The sequence below is a fragment of the Dipodomys ordii genome, unplaced genomic scaffold (genome assembly GCF_000151885.1).
Source record: "Dipodomys ordii isolate 6190 unplaced genomic scaffold, Dord_2.0 Scaffold10, whole genome shotgun sequence".
In the NCBI taxonomy this organism is placed as follows: domain Eukaryota; kingdom Metazoa; phylum Chordata; class Mammalia; order Rodentia; family Heteromyidae; genus Dipodomys; species Dipodomys ordii.
Window position 1 is genome coordinate 13,858,566 of NW_012267226.1, and position 19,982 is coordinate 13,878,547.

Genomic DNA, 19,982 nt, shown 5'->3' on the forward strand with positions numbered 1-19,982 from the left:
ACGACCTCACTTAATGGAGTTGTTTGTACATTCATTATTTTAAACATTATTTAACAATATTCCCTTATCTTCCTCCCTCCCTCTCCCCCATACCGGGGCTTGAACCCAGGGCACAGGAGGCACTGTCCCTTAGCGGTCCACCACTTGAGCCACAGCTCCCGTTCCATCCAGGTAGTTGCTGGGTAATTGCAGCTTAGAGTGCAGTGGACTTCCTGCCGGGGCTGGGTTTAGTCTGCTGTCCTCGCATCCCAGCCTCCTGAGGAGCTGGGATTGCAGGCGTGGGCCACCGGCTCAGCCCGGCCTATTCTTTCTGCAGACTTTCATGGATACGAAGTTAAAAGCCGAGGGGGTTCTTTTTTAAGCACATGCATGCATTTGCTTCGTACGTGAGTTTTAGGGAGAAAGGCAGGCTGGGCGTAGGAGGGGCTCGGGTGACACATAAACCAGTGTTCCCTGGAGCCAGTGGAGTGTCGCGTGCTTTCTGCCTTGGGTGCCCCCGCCGCCTCCCCCCCCCTCCCCCCCCCCCACTTTAACCCTGAAAACACCCATGAAGTCAGGAGCTGTGTGGGTCTCTCTGTCTGTCTGTGTCTGCCCCCCCCCCCCCCCCCCCCCGCTCCCAGTCCCGGCGGTTACAGCGGTCAATTTTACACCAGGGCTGCCACCTTCGTCCGACTCCGCGCTACGCCCCGCCCCTCCGTCCGCTGCGGGCCAATCGCCCCCAACCACGGCTGCTATTGGAGGAGCGGGAGGGGGAGGCGGGACCTGACGGGTTTGCTGGGTGTCGTCTACGGTAGGAGGCCGCGTGGGCGCGCAGCTCCGGCCTTGCCCTTGACGCCGCTGTTGTGGGAAGCCATGGCGGCGCTGGCGGTCTTTCTGCGTGGCGGTGTCCGCGGGTGCGGGGCTCTGCTTCGGAGGCCACTGCAGGTAAGCAGGGCTCGACGCAGGCGGGGCTCCGGAGGCCTCTGCCGCGGCGCCCTCAGCCTTCCGCCTAGGCCCGGGGAGAGCCCCGAAGTCGCTCCGCGCCCGGGCCCCGCACGCTCCCGGGGCCTGCGCGTCCGCGAGCCCGGGGCCTGCGGCTCGGGCCGCCCCGGACGCGCCTGCACCTGCGCGCGCCGAAGGCCCGGGTTGGCGCTCGCCCAGCCTCACCTGCCCGCTGCGGCCTCGGCCCTTGCCAGGCCCCGTTCACCTCTGCTGTGACCTTTTCCCCGGGCCTCCCCCAAATCGCGTGCACCTTGTTGTCGGTGCCTTTGTTCGTGCGGTCGGTGAGGACGTCTTACCGGGCACAGTTAGCAGGGGACGCCCTTGTACACTAGTTGTATACGGAAAGCTGGGGTGGTGTGCGTGTGCGCCTCACTGGTGCCTGTACTGGGGCTTGAACTCAGGGCCTCGCACACTCCAGCCATGCACGTCTCATGCATTTTGCTCGTTGATTGGAGATGAGGTTACATGGATTTTTCTGTTCCAGCTGGCTTTCAAGTGCAGTCCTCCAGATCTCAGTCTCCTGAGTAGTTAGGATGACAGGCGTGAGCCACTGGTGTCCGGAAATTGGTGTTGTTTTTTTTTTTTTTTTTCATTATAGAGTTGGGCAACAATTCATTCCATAAGCTAGGATAAGTGTTCCCAGGAAAGATGAGGTTTTGTTGCATATATATAATGTATGCATGTTTCTGGAGTCTTGCAATGTGGCCAGGCTGGCCTTGAACTCTATAACACCACGTTCTCCCCCTCTTCCCCTCCCCCATTGGTGACTGAACCTGGGGCCTCCCAAAATTCCCACTGAGCAACATTCCCAGCCCTTTTCATTTTGAGACCGATCTCACTAAATTGCTCAGAGTAGCCTCAAAGTCTTGATGCTCTTGCAGAGTAGCAGCAATTACAGACATGCCCACCAGGCCACTCCAAGGAGCCCTTATTTTGGAGGGGAGAGAGGACATGAGGATTGAGCCCAGACCTTCCCTTGCAAGGCAAAAACACTGGACCACTTGAGCTACTCCCCTCAAGCCTCTTGCTTTATTTAGAGATGGGGTCTCTGCCCAAACTGAAGATCCTCCTTCCTTTTTCCTCCCACATAGCTGGTATTACAGGTGTGAGCCCTCATACTTGGTTTCAAGCACAGTTTCTTTTTTGGGTGTGTGAGCCAGTCCTGGGGCTTGAACTCAGGGTGTGGGCACTGTCCCTAAGGTGGTTTTGTTTTTTTGTTTTCTCAAGGCTAGCACTTGAGAAAACAAGCCTACCACTTGAGCCACAGCTCCACTTCTGGCATTTTTGGGGTAGTTAATTGGAGATATGTATCTCCTGGGCTTTCCTGTCTTTCCTGTTTTAGGGTCCTTGGCTTTGGGTCCTAGCAGCCTGAGTGTATGCTTCCTTTTTGTTGCTGACCTCTGTTCTTAGTTATTTTGTTTCCTGCAGGTTAGATGGTACATAGTTGGTGGCATTGCTTAGGTGCTCGGGATGGGAAGTGTTCTTTCAGTTTCTTCACCAGCTCATTTTTTTTTTTTTCTTTTTGTTGGTGGTGGGGCTTGAACTCAGGGCCTGGGCACTGTCCCTGAGTTCTTTTGCTCAAGGCTAGTGAGTGCTCTACCCCTTTGTACCACCGCTCCACGTCCAGTATTTTGGTGATTAATTGGAGATGAGAGCCTCACAGACTCTCCTGGCTGGGGTGTATTTGAACTGTGACCCTTAGTTCTCAGCCTTCTGAGTAGCTAGGATTATAGGCCTGAGCCACCAGTGCCAGGCACCTGCATTCATCTTGTTGAACCTAGTAATCACGTGTAGTAGATACTTCTTGAATTAAGCAATTGTTTGCTTAACCGTGGAAGTTGTTGTTTTTAGCAGGGTGTTCAGTCTTTTGTACTGTTTCCCTGAATGCAGCTTTCCCTCTCATCCATTAACTCATCTGGCTCCATCTCTCTCTTTGCCTTAAGTACAATCTCCTATGGTCAAGGAACCTTGATGGGCCCTCTTTATTTTCTGGCTTCAATCACTTTTCTCTCTGGTCAAAGAGGTAGCCCCTCTTCTTCTTTTTGATTTTATTTTTATTATCTTTAGGTAATTGTACATAAGAGATGCCATTCAACAAAGCAGTTTGTGAATACAATGCATCTAGATCGTCACTTTTTTTTTTTTTAACATTCTCATCCATCTCTCCTTTACCTACCTCTTCCCTCACTCTTTTTTATTTTGTAGGATATATATTGGATTTTCTTCTTTTTTTCTTTTGTTGGCTGTGAGGCTTGAACTTAAGGCCTGGGCACTGTCCCTGAGCCTCTTTGTGTTCAAGGCTAGTGCTCTACCATTTGTGTTACACCACCACTTCCAGCTTTTTCTGAGTTTACTGGAGATAAGAGTCTCACAGACTTTTCTGCCTGGGCTGGCTGGGCTTTGAACTGTGATCCTCAGATCTCAGCCTCCTGAGTAGCTAGGATACAGGCATGAGCCACTGATGCCTGGCTGGTTTTCTTTTGAATTAATTATTTTTGTTAAGACAGGGTTTGCTATGTAGTCCAGGCTTCTTGGCCTCATGTTTCTGGTTCTTTTGCTCAGCCTTCTTGAGTGCTGGGATTATAGGTATGTGCCATCATGCCCTCCTGTTTTCACCTTCAATCTCTGCAGGTGACTTTCTGAGCCACTCAGCTGGAAGAACCAGGGGATTTTCTTTCTTCTTTTCTTTAGATCAGTGTTTATTTATCCCCACATTCATCATCACTGGCCTGGCATTAGCAGGAACAAGTGTCCTCCTTGGAGCTACCACCATACAACCTCCTTCCCCACCCCCCCAACTCCTTCCCCACACACAGTAACAGCAGAGATTCTGGACCAAGGTCCAGAATATAGGGCTTGGTGCTCACTGTGTGCACATTCGAAGTCCATCTCCCCCTGTCACAATGCCTGGCCTCTTCGCTGCTATCTATATTGAGAGGCCATAGAAGGAAATGCAGAGCCGGAACAGACTGTGCAGTGTTTGCATAACTTCAGGCAAGGAGACTGGATGGGTTGTGTCAAAGTGTGCATTATTTTGGGGGGAGCTGTCATAACAAAATGCCCCTGACTATGTGGTGGCTTAGAACAGCAGAAACTTACTTTTTACAGTTGTGAAGGAAGCTGACAGTCAAAAATGAAAATGCCAGCCTGGTTGGGTAATAGTCTTCTTGGCTGTGTGTATTGGGGTGGGGGGTGGGAGGGAGGGTGGGAGAGGAGAGAGAGAGGTAGAAGCAGGCAGACATGTGCTTGTGCCTAGGGTTTTCTGTTTTTTTTTTTTTTTCCTGACCTTTACTCTGTATCTGACACCATTTCTAGCTCCTCTTCTGTGCTTTGATCCTGTTGCATTCCAGTCCTTTTCTTCCTTGTGCCTCTGTTGGGGCTCCAGCCCAGGGCCTGTGCAGGCTACACAGGAGCTCTGCCGCTCAAGTATTTCCACAGTCCTCCTTCTATTTGTTTGTTGTTGGTTTTTTTTGCCAGTCCTGGGGTTTGAACTCAGGGACTGGGCACTGTCCCTGAGCTTCTTTTGCTCAAGGCTTAGCACTCTACCACTTGAGCCACAACACCACTTCTGGCTTTTTGTGTTTATATGGTGCTGAGGAATCAAACCCAGGGCTTCATGCATGCAAGGCAAGTACTCTACCACTGAGCCACCTTCCCAGCTCTGTTCTGGTTCTTTTAGTGTTTAGTGTTTAGAAAGACACAAGAGGTGAATGGAGAACTATGGGAACATGTGGGTGATCTTCAACATGGTCAGTTTAAAGAAATGTCATAGAGTTTTCTAGAGTCCTCTATCTCCATGTAGTGCCTTTCTCTTGTTTCAGTCTGTCTCTGTGTCCAGTCTCCTCCCCTCTTTGTTTTGATGGCATGCTTGAGTTTGAATTTAGGGCCTTATACTCATTTGGCTTGCTAGCTTAGATAGTACTCTACCACTTGAACCATACCTCCAACCCCAAATTTTCCCTTTTTATAAGGACACCTATCAGGTTGGAATAGAGTCCACTGTAATGACCTCATCTTAACCTCTGTAAACACCCCATTTCCAAATGGGGTTAGCATTTCCTTTAGGGAAGACACAATTCAAACTAACACAATTCAACAGTCTGCCAGACAGTGCCAGAAGTTAACATAGCAGAGTGATTACACAAGATTTTTAACAAAAGGACTTTATAAAATACATAAAATGAACATAGATGTAAATGTTGGTTAAGATGAGCATAATTACTTGAGACATTTATAAAGACATGAAGATAGGTTTGAGATGTCATGGGTTTACGAAAAAAAATTCTTATTTCTTTGTACAGATAATATGCATAAACATGAAGTAATCTGAGTGTTACTGCCAAGTCCTCTTTAGTTGAAAAGTTTAGAAATGATTTGCTTTCCCCAAATACTTTCTAGATAATGGTTCATTTTCTAATTTGTTGGACTAATTTTCAGTAATTTTCACAAATGTTATGTTTGTTGTTGTTGTTTTGTTAATCTCCATTCCTTGGCTTTTGCTCAAGGCTAGAGCTGTGCCACAGCTCCACTTCCGGTTTTCTAGTGGTTACTTGGAGATGAGTCTCACAGACTTTCCTGTCTGGGCTAGCTTCAGACTGTGATCTTCAAATCTCAGCCTCCAAGTAGCTAGGATTTCAGTCAGCTGAATTTTTTTTCATATGCCAGATACCAGTGGCTCACACCTGTAATCCTAGCTACTCAGGAGGCTGAGCTCTGAGAACTGTGGTTCCCAGTCAGCCCAGGTAGGAAAGTCTTATGAAACTCATATCCAGATAAGTGCCAAAAAAGCCAGAGGTGGAGGAGCTATGGCTCAAGTAGTAGAATGCTATAGCCTTAAGCATAAAAGCTCAAGGATAGTGCTTCAGGCTCTGAGTTCAAGCCCTAGGACACACACACACACACACACGTCACCAACTGGGCACTAGTGGCTAGTGCATGTAATCCTAAATAATTAGGGATCTCAGTTGGAAGCCAGCCTGGGCAGAAAAGTTGGTGAAACTCCATCAGCAGAATGTTATATTTGAGGTATAGTTCAAATGATAGAACATCATCTATGAACAAAAAAGCCAAGCAACAGTTTAAGGCCCTGATTTCAAGCCTCAGTACTGGTGCACACACAAATTGTCACCATCCACATTCTTAGGCAGCGAAGGATATAAACAAATAGTGACAATGTACTACTCTGAGGAAAAAGAGCAGTTGTCTTAAGTTCCTAAATTTCAGCGTAGAAGCCCAGTGGAGGCTCGGGAGTTAGTTGGCTAAGTAGCTGTGTGTATGTGTGTGTGTGAAAAAATTTCTTACACAGATGTATATTATGGTTATGCATGTGCTTACATGGTGCCTGTGTTTGTGCACAGATAGGCAAACATTTAACAGTGTTATTTTGGGAGCTGGCTCTATGGTTTTCAGTGTACACTAATACCTCAGAGACATCTCCAAACCTAAGGGCTCTGGTTCAGGGTCTGTGAAGTGTTTATTTGCCTTTGCCATACATTGCTGACCTTGTCCAGAGCCAGCTGTGGTCAAGGGGACAGGCAGAAGCCCTTTCCAAGTGGACGGAACAGTAAACAGGAAATATAGGCAACTTGCTGGAGCTAAGTGAGGCGGCTCAAGTTCAGTGCAAGTGTGCGAGAGATGTTGACTTGCTTAGTGTTTTCAGATGGGAGGAATCCCAGTCTGTTTGCTTGCTCACAGAATGATCCAGAAGTGTAAGGGAGGAAGAGGTAGGGGAAGTGAGGATGCTTGCGGGTGTGCCTCTTCGCAAAGGCAACTGCAGATCTGATACAGAATGAAGTGGAGATGGGCCAGCAGTCCGCAGCAAAACAAAACAAAGCCACAACAAAAACAAAACCGGAGGATTTGTCTGCCCTAGCTGGCTTGGGCCTTCATTCTCAGATCTCAACCTTCTGAATAGTTAGGACTATAGGTGTGAGACACTGGTGCCCTACCATGTAAGAATTTTATATTCAAATTAGATCACAGATAATTAAAGAAGATTGTTTTTTGTTGTTGGTTGTGGAGTTTGAATTCAGGCTTTGTGTTGTCCTTGGGCTTATTTACTCAAGGCTAGCACTCTACCACTTCTGGTGCTTCACTTCTGGTTTTCTGGTGGTTAATTGGAGATAAGTCTCCCAGGCTCTCCTGCCTCTGCTAGCTTTGAACCCGGATCCTCTGATCTCAGTCTCCTGAGTAGCTAGGGTTGCAGGTGAGCCACCAGTGCTCAGCTAAAGGGTGTACTTCTTTCTTCTACTTTTTTTTTTGTCAGCCATGGGGCTTGAACTCAGGGGCCTGGGCGTTGCCCCTGAGCTTCTTTTGCTCAAGGCTAGTGCCCTACCACTTGAGCCACAGCTCCACTTCTGGCTTTTTTCTGTGTATGTGGTACTGAGGAATCAAACCCAGGGCTTCATGCATGCTAGCAAGCACTCTACCACTGAGCCCCATTCCCAGCCCGAGGAGTCCATCTACTGAGCAGACGTGCCTTGCCCACGTGTGCACACGTAGGTCTACTGGCCAGTAGTACATACAGTCACTTGAGTGGATATGGGAAGCTGAGGGGAAACAAATACACGTTTTCCTAATCTAATGACCAGCTTGAAGTAATACAGATACAGGTTTAGTTTCTGTTCAGAGTCTGAAGGAACACAGGTTAGTGTAACAGCAACAAATAGCAGATGTTGGGTTAACATGAAATTTGAATGTATGTGGAACTTCTGCCGGTCTGAGGCACTTCAGCGGAACCCCAGACTCTGAAGATCTCTGGAAGAGGATGCACAACTGTGAAGAGGACATTAAACAGTAACCATATCAAGATCGACTTACCTTTATTTCTTCATACTAGCGTTGGAAAGATTGCCTTGGATGCTGCCCTCATGTGGCTGTTCTCGTTCCTCACTTACTTGTGCAATCTACTTAGTTTCTGACTGCACAAGCTGCTGCTTTTGAGTGTTTGCATGCTTTCTGACATCATCATAGAAACTTACCTGTACTTTGTTCAGTGTAAACAGTCCAGTTTCACATCACCTCAGTCTCTGAACTTTACCCTACATTTTCAGAATGTCTCTTGGCCTTTGTTCCAAATAACACCACGGAAAGAACTGTTTATTCTTCCTGCTTCTGTTGGAGATGATACTCCTGCATGTGCTAAGCTTCTTTCTCTCTCCCTCCCTCCCTCCCTCCCTCCCCCTCCCTCTTTCTCGCCCTGTCCTCTTCTTTCTCTTCCATTTGTGTGTGACTGTAGCAGGGCTTGAACTCAGGACCTCCTGTTCAGTTCTCACTTGGATTTTCTGCTCAAGGCTGTTTTCTACCACTGAACTGCACCTTTACTTCTGGCTTCTCGCTGATTAGGAATAAGAGTCTCTTAGATTTGTCTACTCAGGCGGGCTTCAAACCGCATTCCTCGGATCTCAGCTGCTTGAGAAGCTAGGATTATGTGGGCTGACTTCTTTCTTTGTTGATGGGGAGAAATAGCAGGTTTTTACTTAAAAATATTTTTTAAACGGAGATAATATTTTCTGGGAGACTCTAAGATCCTGTAATTTAGAACTTTGAATTCAACCACATTTTCCTCAGGTAAAGTAAGGAGGATCGTGAGTTCCTGGCTGACCTGGGCCATGGAGCAAGTTGCAGGCCAGCCCAGGTGACCTAATGAGACCCTGTGTCACGAACAAAACAAAAACCCACCAGCCACATAAGGAAACTATATTTTAGGAAGTAAAGACTTTTTTTTTGAGTCGGTCATGGGGCTTGAACTCTTGGCCTTAGTGCTGTCCCTCAGCTCTTCAACTCAAGGCTAGTGCTCTACCAACTTGAGCCACAGCGCCACTTCCAGCTTTTTCTGCTTATGTGGTGCTGAGTAACCGAACCCAGGTCCTCAGGCATGCAAAGCAAGTGCTCTACCACTGAGCCACCTTCCCAGCTCTTAAAAAGACAAATTTTTTCTTTCTTTCTTTTTTTTTTGGGGGGGGGGTCTGGTCATGGGGCCTGAACTCTGGGCCTGGGGCGCTGTCCCTCAGCTCTTCAGCTCAAGGCTAGTGCTCTACCACTTGAGCTACAGCGCCACTTCCAGCTTTTTTCTTTTTGCTTATGTGGTGCTGAGGAATCGAACCCAGGGCCTCAGGCATGGAAGGCAAGCGCTCTACCACTGAGCCACCTTCCCAGCCCTAAAAAGTCAAATTCTAAAGTGATAAACTCATTAAACAAGTTAAAATGTTCATTTCCATTGAACAATTAAGCCAAAAAGTAATGTTTTTAAGTCATTTCTTTTTTTTGTTTTTTTGTGTGTTCTTTTTGTTACTATTTTATTTTTTTTGTGAACACACTGTACAGAGGGGTTACAATTACATGGGCAGGATAATGCATACATTTCTTATCAAGCATTGCAGCCTCCTCCTTTGTAAGTCATTTCTTTCTGATCTACAGAGGTTTAATTTATATGTAGACACTAGAAAACTTGGAAACAGAGCCTAAAAAAATGCAGGAAGAAGTTGCCATAATCCATTACTGACAAGTATAAAATTATATTGATATTACATTATAACACCTATTTCTCTTACAGGAAATAAGATACACAGAGCGCAACTATGTATCAAAACCTACTTTAAATGTAAGTACCCATTTAATTGTGCCTTGAAATTTCAAGAATTTACAAGCAAATGTGTATTTATACCTTGGGAGTATTTGAAGGTTAACACATAATTTACACAATGGTTAGCAAAGCTAGCTATTCATACCTAAAGCTCCTACATTAATCTTTTTATAGCATTTTCCTTACTGTCTCACTAGGAAATGTGGTCTTCGGCTGTGTCCCATCTTGCATATGCATCTCCATTTCTAGCCCAGAGTTCCCTTCAGTAGCAGAGGTTTTGGTTGGGTTGTTTGTTATGTAATCAGCAAAGGTAAAGTGAGCATTTCTTAAATTTCTTTTTTTTGCTGGTCCTGGGGCTTGAACTCAGGGCCTGTCCTTGAGCCTCTACCAATTGAGCCACAGTGCCACTTCTGGCTTTTTTTTTTTCTGTTTATGTGGTACTGAGGAATCAAACCCAGGGCTTCATGCATGCAAGGCAACTATTCTACCACTAAGCCACATTCCCAGCCCCCACTTCTTAAATTTCCGGACTGAGTAATAGAATTAAAACTTAAGGTTCTTACCTTCTGACCTCAACCTGCTGAAGAGAGCTGATCTTTATATAGAGTTCATTTGTCTAGGTTTTCTTTTCTGGTTTGTAGTATTGACCATCAAACTTAGTCTTGCTATGCATGAACTCTACCACTGCGCTGTACCTAGACCTTGTCTTTTCTATTAGGTCTTACATCACACAGCACTGACATGTTTTAAAGCTGTTCAAATCTTGTTGAATTATTGATGACAATTATTTATGGAAATAACGTTTTTTTATAGGACCATATATGAAATATGCTGATGTAATGAAAGCTGTTGGGTGTCCTCTAGCACTTCTGACCATCTTGTGTCTTGCCAGGAAGTAGTTATAGTCAGTGCTACCAGAACACCCATTGGATCCTTTCTAGGCAGCCTTTCCTCTCTGTCGGCCACCAAGCTTGGTTCTGTTGCAATCAAGGAAGCGGTTGAAAAGGCAGGTCAGTGCTTGCTTTGCCTTTTCTGTTAAAGGGGCACTATTATCTCATACTGACTGTATATATCTTCTCGAAGTGATATAATGCTAATTTCTGAATTCTTTCCGTTCAGTGGTAGGGTACCTGTTTAATAAGCACAAGGCCTTAAGTTCCAGCCCCAGCATCTCTCCCCCCTGTAATCATTCCGACTATGTAATGTCATGCAGTTTGTTATCATTAATTATTAAACAGAGCAAAAATAGTGAAATACCCTTTTGGTGTTTGTAGGGATCCCAAAGGAAGAAGTGAAAGAGGCCTACATGGGAAATGTAATACAAAGCGGTCAAGGACAAGCCCCTGCCCGACAAGCAGTACTGGGTGCAGGTACCCTAACACATTGCTCCTTTCATACTTCCATTGTTCGTGTCAAGATGAAGCCATTTGAGATTAAATAAAATTGTAAATGTGCAACACTGATTAACCACAGACAGGAGAAAATTTGCAAATTACAGTAACATGCTCTTTTCTGTCACTGCAAATTCTGTTGCTGTGCTTTGGGAGTATCTGTTCAAAAATCTGACTTCACATTGGTTTCAGGCTTGCCAATTTCTACGCCATGCACCACTGTCAACAAGGTTTGTGCGTCAGGAATGAAGGCCATCATGTTGGCCTCTCAAAATCTTATGTGTGGACACCAGGTGAGAAGCATATTCTTCATCTACTATACTAATTAAAGTAAAATGTAGGGCTGAGAAGGTGGCTCAGTGGTAGAGCGCTTGCCTTGCATGCTTGAGGCCCTGGGTTCGATTCCTCAGCACCATATAAGCAAAAAGAAAAAAAGCCAGAAGTGGCGCTGTGGCTCAAGTGGTAGAGCGCTAGCCTTGAGCTGAAGAGCTGAGGGACGGCGCCCAGGCCCAGAGTTCAAGCCTCACAACTGACAAAAACAAACAAAAACTTAAATGAGTAGTTTTTGCTAAGGTATTGTATAACTCTAAAGAGACTTACTCAGATGGTACAGGTCTATACTTAGGAGGCAGAAGACCAACCTGGACTAGGTAAATGAATCCCTATCTCAAAAACAAAATATAGACAAACTGTAGGGCTAGGCCATGGCTCAAGTGGTAGAATGAATACCTTGTAACCGTGAAGCCCTGAGTTCAATGTCTGGTACTACTAAAAAAGAGAAGTCTTATTCTGAGGTTTTTTTTTAGGTGATTAAGTTAATGTTGACACCTTTATGTCCAGATGAGGAAGAGTAGGCTAAAGGTAGCCACAAACACAAAATTTTAGCACCAGGATGAGAAAGAAATCTACTTCTATTGAGTGCATGCCAACTTATCAGGATTGTGAGGTATTTGCACTATCTCATAAGAATGTAAATACGTATATGTGGCCAAAGCTATCACTCCTGCTCTGCTTTGTTTGCAATTTGAAAGCCAGCCATAAAGGAGAGAAAAAGAGGATGGAGTGATACCCTGAGCTACTGCACTCTAAAAGCACTGACTCCACATGCTAAAAGCTCAAATGGGACAGAGGTAGTAATCCAGCTCTCCCTCTCCCTCTCCCAGCACCTCAGTATCAGCAGGCTGAATGTCCTGCCACTGGAAAGCAGAGGAACTTTCAAGTTGTCAAACCTCTGGGTCCCACTTAATGTCTTGATGAGTTAGCACCAGGAACTGTAGTCTATTGAGATGAGTGACATTCTGTATGTCCCTGGATATATCCAGATGGGCTCCTGTTGTTCAGTGTTAAATATTGCTGCACACACACACACAGGCTGTTGTTGTGGATCTGACTCCTAAGTACTAACTTCAAATCTTAGTTCTGCCCTTTATTAGCTGAGTACCTATAGTGAGTCTCTAGAATGGTGATTGAACATCCTTATCATGTCTGTAGGGGAAATTTCTAGGAGTAGCTTGGTGGGAGGATTCAAAAATTCCCATATTTTCTAATGCTTTTTATGAAGTTGTACTGGTTCTGCTTTTCAAAAGTTGTGTGAGCCCATTTGTCTACTTCTTCACCAACAAATGGTAAGGGCTTGTTTAAATGTTCCAAAATGAAGTGACATCTTGGTTGATTGTGGTTCTTGAGCAAATATTTGTACAACAGTGACATACTTCTACTTGTCTTTTTGATGAAAGATTCTGAGAATTGGGCTGGGAAGGTGGCTCAGTGGTAGAGCGCTTGCCTTGCATGCATGAGGCCCTGGATTCGATTCTTCAGCACCACATAAGCAAAAAGAAAAAAAAAAAGCTGGGAGTGGCACTGTGGCTCAAGTGGTAGAGCGCTAGCCTTGAGCTGAAAAGCTGAGGGACAGCGCCCAGCCCAGAGTTCAGACCCCACGACCGGACCCCCCAAAAAAAAGATTCTGAGAATTGATTTCAATTTTGTATACATGAATGTTTTGTATTTAGAAATTTGTTATAAATTATATAACATAATTTGTTATAAATTTATAATGAAAGTGAATTTCTTTCATTGACTTTAAGAAAAGTTTAAGTATCAAATCTGAGTGCCAGGGCCCCAAGGAGCCTAGTCTTGGCATGCACTCAGAGCTATGTCACAGACATTTATTAATTAAGAGCACTTATAGTAACTAGGAAATGATTCCAAAAAGGTGTAGAAATAGGTGCACATGCATAGTTTGTTTTTTGTTGTTGTTGGTTGTGGGGCCTGAATTCTGGGCCTGGGCACTGTCCCCCAGCTCTGCAGCTCAAGGCGAGCACTCTACCACTTGATCTACAGCGCCACTTCCGGTTTTCTGGTGGTTTATTGGAGATAAGAGTTTCACGGACTTTCCTGCCCGTGTTGGCTTTGAACCGCGATCCTTAGATCTCAGTCTCCTGAGTAGTTAGGATTATAGGTGTGAGCCATCGGCGCCTGGCAGATTTTTTTTTTTTTAAACACTAAGTTCCTGAGTTCTTGGAAAGTGTACAATGATGAATTCTAGCCAGAAGGACTCAGATGAGTGGAGATGGTGTTTGGTAGAGAAAAGGTTGCACATCACAAGGTCAAGTGGAAAATGACTACACCTTTCCAGGAAGAGTATTTCAGTCAAGAAAGCAGCATTATTTCCGTGAACTGAGTTCTTCTCATCTTTGAGAAGATGTTACATTTTTAGCAGTATCAATGAAACACAAGATTATGATCTTACATGAAGATTTTTTTTCATTTTTAATAGTCTGCTTATTATAATCTTAATTCTCATTACACATTTTGTACCATTTGTCAGGGTCAAGGAATAAGACTTGGCATTGGTCTAGCCAATGCAACTTGAGTTCTAATGCTAGCTATGTAAAGACTAGAGTGTGTTTGCAAACCCTTGAACTGATGCCATCTTGTGTTGCTGAGCAGGACGTGATGGTGGCCGGGGGCATGGAGAGCATGTCCACCGTTCCATACGTGATGCCTCGCGGAGCCACACCCTACGGAGGTGTGAAACTTGAAGATCTGATTGTGAAAGATGGGCTAACTGATGTCTACAATAAAATTCACATGGTAAATGCTGTTTTTTAATAGGGGGTGCCATCTAATACATACTTGATTTTTCTTAATATATTTTAGAAACTGAATTAAATACAGAGTGGTTGGCGTTAGCCTTTCATGTTAGGGAAATATTTTTTTCTGTCTATTGTATCAGCATAGCTCAGATGTTGAAAAAATTGCCCCTCACTTGAACAGGGCACTATCTGACTCCTAAAATAGCCAATATTTGAAGGTAAGGCACGAGAAGTTATCTAGTTAGTATATAAGAGAGAGAAGAAGGTTAAGAAACTAAAATTAACTGCCAGTTTACCAAATTATGTAAACTTGACTGGTTTATAAAAACATCTCAAATCGATCAGGGCAATTGTGCTGAGAATACTGCAAAGAAGCTGAGCATTTCCCGAGAAGAACAGGATGCGTACGCCATCAGCTCCTACAAGCGAAGTCAAGCAGCGTGGGAAGGTGGGAAGTTTGGAAGTGAAATCGCACCCGTCACAGTGACAGTTAAAGGTAGACCATGCTGCAAAGTACTTATTTTTTAAATCCTTTCCCTCTTGTTTTGACTGAATGATTTTTGCTGAGTTTATGCTGGTTTTACATTTAAATTTTAGGTAAACCAGACATAGTGGTAAAAGAAGATGAAGAATATAAGCGGGTTGACTTTAGTAAAGTTCCAAAACTGAAGACAGTTTTCCAAAAAGAAAATGGTAAGTAGGAAGCTATCAGATAGAATAAATTGAGTTAATATACTGTATTTGTTCTTGGACTTGCCTAAGGGCTAAAAAAGTAACTGTACAGAACATCTGTATATTATCTCAAACTCAAATGAAACTAACAAAATATTAGGATTATTTTTCACATGCAGGTCATATCCAAGTATGGGTAACTGAAAGTTGGGTTTGTATGGAAGTCATCTTTGCCAGTCCTGTGGTTTGAACTCAGGCCTGGGCACTGTTCTTGAGCTTCTTTTGCTCAAGGCTAGTACTCTACCACTTGAGCCACAGCACCACTTCTAGCTTTTTGTTTATGTGGTACTGAGGAATCAAACCCAGGGCTTCATGCATGCTAGGCAAGCCCTCTACCACTAAGCCACATTCTCAGCCCTCTAAGTCCCTATTAATGACTAGGATGATAGCTAGGGCCTGGCATAGTAGTAATTCCTCAATAACTGTTGACGGTGTACACAAATGGGATGTAAATGTTCTAAATATCTTTATGTGAGGAAGGGTGCTGGAGATGAGACCTGAGGCCTCACATAGGTTAGGCAAATACTCTACCTTTGAGTTAAACCCCTAGCCCTAAATTTCTAAATCAACTGTTGGGAAATCCAAGGAGCAATACAACTTCTGTTTACTGGGCTATATAGAGGTTATTTTTACCTTCATTATCTGTAGAGAGTTTTGGTAATCTGAAGTTCTTTCCACTTTTCAAATTCAAGTGTAGGGTAGGCCAATCTTTATTGTTTTTAGCATCATATAAAATTTTTATTGCAAGAGTATGTTTTAATAATTTTAATGTCAGTCTATTACTTAGTTTTTAAAAAATAAGAACTTAATGATGTATTATAAAATTCTTAAAAGTATGCTTCATACACTAAATGGATTGGCATCCAAAAAGTATTTTACCTAGAACTTTACAATACAGTCTTCTCAGTAACTTCCAGAACTTCTTTTTTTTTAACTGTATTTTTTTTTTTTTGTCTTTTCTTTTTTGGTACTGGGGATCGAACCCAGGACGTTGCGCTTGCTAGGCAAGCGCTTTGCCACTGAGCTACATCCCAGCCCGAACTTCCAGAACTTCTTACAAAATATCCTATTTTAAGACACAAAGAAAATCTTAGCAAATATAAGAAAATTGAAATAACTTCTCTGACTATAGTGGAATTAGACTAGAATTCAAACAACATATACTACAGAAAATATGCAGACAACCAATTGTTGAAAGACTACTGGGTTAACTGAAGAAATGAGGGAAATAAAAAGGTTACTGGGCTGGGTTTTGGGGGCTCATGCCTGTAATCCTAGCTACTCCAGAGGCTGAGATCTGAGGATCATGGTTCATAGCCATCTTGGGCAGGAAAGTCTGTGAGACTCTTAGCTCTAATTAACCACCAGAAAGCTGGAAGTGGCGCTGTGGCTCAAGTGGTAGAGCACTAGCCTTGAGCTGAAGAGCTGAGGGACAGTGCTCAGCTCTCCCTCATGCCATAATGCATGTGTGTCTGAGCCAACTTTGACAAAATCGCTGCTAAACATAAGGCCCTCTTACACTGTGTAGTACTTTGATACACCCCCAGGGCAAGAACCATGTCCATCCATAGTTGTCATACACTTGGTAACCCAGACAATGCTCAGGTATTTGCTAAGTTGAACCAGATGAATCCAGTATGGAGCCCTGTTGATTCCCCCTCCCCCCCCCCCCCATGCCACTGTTTTCAGGCACAGTGACAGCTGCCAACGCCAGCACCCTGAATGACGGAGCTGCTGCTGTGGTCCTGATGACGGCAGATGCTGCTAAGAGGCTCAATGCTAAGCCGCTGGCTCGAATAAGAGGTAGGGGCATCCTGACCTGGGTTGTTCCTAGACTTCTACCTGGAGAAGGAATCGCTTCTCCTGTCTCCAGGTTTTACTTTGGGGCAGAATTTTACTGATACTCGAACAGCTGTTAAGACATAGATTATGACTTAAAACAAAGCGTGTTTTCTACTTTACATGAGTAGGAGAGAAGGTCCATGGTTTTGCCTAGAGAGGCAGTCAGCTAGAGTATGGGAGTAGAAGCCTAAAAATATAGCAAAAAAAAAAACCCAAAACAAAAAACCCTTACATGCTCAGTACTTACTGATTCTGTAGCTGAAGACAAGCCTGTTTTTGCCTTTAGAATCTAAGTAGAATTAGAGAGGGGTCCGAAATAAAAGCATGCAATAAAGCTTGATAGGCTTTTATGTATTTTATACAAGTTACAAGTAAGGTTATGGGTGCTGGTACAATGCTTTAACACTATTCTTTTGTGCAGCATTTGCTGATGCTGCTGTAGACCCTATTGACTTCCCAGTTGCACCTGCCTACGCCGTCCCTAAGGTGAGAAAAAGTGAGCGCCTGCATCCATCCATTGGCCCTCTGGTTTGGTTTTATTGCAGTTTGCAAAGGAGATAGCTTGATTTCAAATGTTGCCACTCCTGAAAGCAGTAAGAATTCAACAGAACAGAGCAACCTGCTCTGTTTATCTACACTAAAGAGTAGATAAACAGTATCTAACTGAAGTGCTTGAAAGTGATACTGAATGCACACACTGGAACAGAAAGCACACAGGAAAAGTCACTGTGACAAAGGAATGAAAATGGTCCCCAACAGAAAACTCCCAGAGGCATCTCCATCCTGAAAAGAGACTACTAGCAGCAGGGATTTAGAGCAAGGAGTATCTGAGACAATAAAACTCTACACATTCCCAATGGTGCGGAAGGGCAGAGGCAAGTCTGTACAAGGGATAATAGGAGGTGTTGAGGAAGTTGGGAAGGTTCTAGCTAAGATCATGTAAGTCTGCAACAATTACACGCTTCCAAGAGGGCCTTACCTTGAGACTGGACTTCTGAGACCAGCACCAGAAGGAAAAAGAATGGGTGGAAGTAACAATAGAGCTGCATCAGTAACAGTGGCAAAGTGTAACACACACACATACAGACACACACACACACACACATCCCTACGCCTGCATAGAGGTAACAGATCTCAGGAATATAGAAAGTGAATGCAGTAGCTGGGCCCCAGTGTCTCAACGCCTGTAATCCTAGCTACTCAGGAGGCTGAGTGAGATCTGAGGATCATGGTACAAGCCCAGGCAGGAAAGTCTGTGAGACTCTTATCTCAGATAAACTACCAGAAAACTAGAAGTGGCCCTGTGGCTTTAGTGGTAGAGTGCAAGCCTTGAGTTTAAGAGCTGAGGGATAGCACCCATGTCCAGAGTTCAAGTCCCACAAACGACCTCCCCCCCCCCAAAAAAAAAAGAAAGAATGCAGAGTAAAAAGCAGTATGGTGAAAAATTTTAAAGGGCACTACCTAAAGGAGTTAATGTAAAGACAGCCACTAGCACAAAAATGGTGAGGAACTGCTCAAACATCTTATGAAACCTTTATACCAGGTATTGGGGGAAGCTAAAATAACTGGAAATAAAAGGATTTTGAAATTAAAAAAAAATCTACATTTATCTTTGTATTTTGACAAGAATTTGTTTTGAACTTAGGGCCCTGTGCACTAGGCAGTTGTGCTACCATTTGGGCCGTGCCTTCAGACATTATTTTGCTCTGGCTATTTTTGAGATAGTCTTGCTTTTTGGCCAGGATGGCCTAGATAGACTATTTATGCTTCCCACTGTACCTGAGGTGATAGGCACGTGCACGGGCTGCCACGCCCGAACTTTCACAAGGTATGTCAGTTTCATTGTGCTAATGCCAGATACTACTGAAGTCACTTGATAGCCTGGGATTTGGGCAACACAGGCTTTTACTTCAGTGTTAATTACTAATATTAGCACAGATCACACAATGTACTTCACAATAATTTGGAGGGTTACAGGATGCCATGATAAACTTTTTCCATGAGATGGGTTCTCCCAAATGGTTTTTTTTTTTTTGCCTCAGTTGACTGAAATCCTCCCCAAGGGACTAGCATAATAAATGTGAACTACATCTTAACTAAAGAAATGTATGTTTAAATAACTAATGCAAGGGGAATAGAAGCCAGCACTGCAGGATCTCCAGAAAACAATGAAAATGTGCTAATTATTTGAATATCATTTGTCTCTTAAAAAATTTAGGTTCTTAAAGATGCAGGATTGAAAAAAGAAGATATTGCAATGTGGGAAGTAAATGAAGCCTTTAGTGTGGTTGTGCTAGCCAACATTAAGATGCTAGATGTGGACCCCTCAAAAGTGAATGTTCATGGAGGAGCAGTCTCTCTGGGGCATCCAATTGGGTAGGTAAATAATTATGTCTACGTTAACAGCTAGATAATTTGCTAAGGCAAAGACCATTTCTATCTCAGTATCATACCTATAGTAAAAAGAACTAAAGATCTATGCTTAGTCTTTTAGAAGAGCCATGACCCTGAAACAAATCTCCTACATTGAAGAAAAGCAGTTAATGGAGCTGTAAGGAGTGGCTAATTTTTTCAAGAAGTTGGCTTGGACTAGCAATATTTCATTGTTAGCCATAAATTCTGTTCGCCATTAAAGAACCGAATGCTTTCTGAATCCTAGGATGTCTGGAGCCCGGATTGTTGTTCATTTGGTCCATGCCTTGAAGCAAGGAGAATTTGGTCTTGCCAGTATTTGCAATGGAGGAGGAGGTGCTTCTGCTATACTGATTGAGAAGCTGTAGACAACCCTATGTGACGAAAAACTTTGTAAAATCAGTGACATGCTGGGTTAGTAGCTTGTATTGATAATGATTTCATTTTTTATTATTTTCTATATTTTTAAAAACAAAGTGAATCCCATCCTGAAAGTTACTGAAATTACAAATAAATTTTTTCTTCTGTTTTGAGTTTTTCTGATCCTTTAAAAATCAGATATTTGTGCATAATGAACCTATACTAGATAAAATACCAGTATGTAATTATGAGAGAACGAATCATTTCTGTAGGTGACAGATGTTAAATTATTTGCAAGGGTAAGCAACTTTTTTTTGACAAGGGCCATTACTTATAACTTCATCCAAGAGTCTAGCTTATATTTATGAAATTTGTGTTGAGAAAATTTCAAGTCACATGTGAAGTCCTTGGTAGGATTAAACCAAATGGTTTCAGAGGTCTTTATGACTTGCAGACATTAAAGTGAGAACTAGCTCTTGTGGGCAAATAAGCAATGGCACACATCGCTAGTCAAGCCAAGCCAGTGTGTACAACAGCATTCCAAATGCTCAGTCTGGATTAGGGGAAATTCCTTAGAACTTCAAC

The 19,982-nt window shown here is 43.6% G+C and overlaps 1 protein-coding gene across 1 annotated transcript; it reads left to right on the top strand.

The window, feature by feature from the left end:
* The first annotated feature begins 780 nt into the window (after positions 1-780).
* Positions 781-19,570, top strand: Acat1 (acetyl-CoA acetyltransferase 1). The gene is made up of 12 exons (XM_013009838.1): positions 781-924; positions 9,536-9,583; positions 10,458-10,575; positions 10,840-10,935; positions 11,149-11,249; positions 13,906-14,049; positions 14,397-14,547; positions 14,649-14,744; positions 16,473-16,586; positions 17,047-17,111; positions 18,844-19,001; positions 19,285-19,570. Exons 1-12 carry the CDS (start codon positions 853-855, stop codon positions 19,403-19,405), a joined length of 1,284 nt encoding a protein of 427 aa, XP_012865292.1. The 5' UTR covers positions 781-852; the 3' UTR covers positions 19,406-19,570.
* The last annotated feature ends 412 nt before the right edge of the window (positions 19,571-19,982 follow it).

Bases quoted from the DNA above. Each gene is read 5' to 3' on its own strand.
- Acat1 (XM_013009838.1), top strand. From the start codon at position 853: ATGGCGGCGCTGGCGGTCTTTCTGCGTGGCGGTGTCCGCGGGTGCGGG. The intron at 10,936-11,148 runs GTACCCTAACAC...CATTGGTTTCAG, and splicing joins ACAAGCAGTACTGGGTGCAG to GCTTGCCAATTTCTACGCCA. The intron at 17,112-18,843 runs GTGAGAAAAAGT...TAAAAAATTTAG, and splicing joins CTGCCTACGCCGTCCCTAAG to GTTCTTAAAGATGCAGGATT.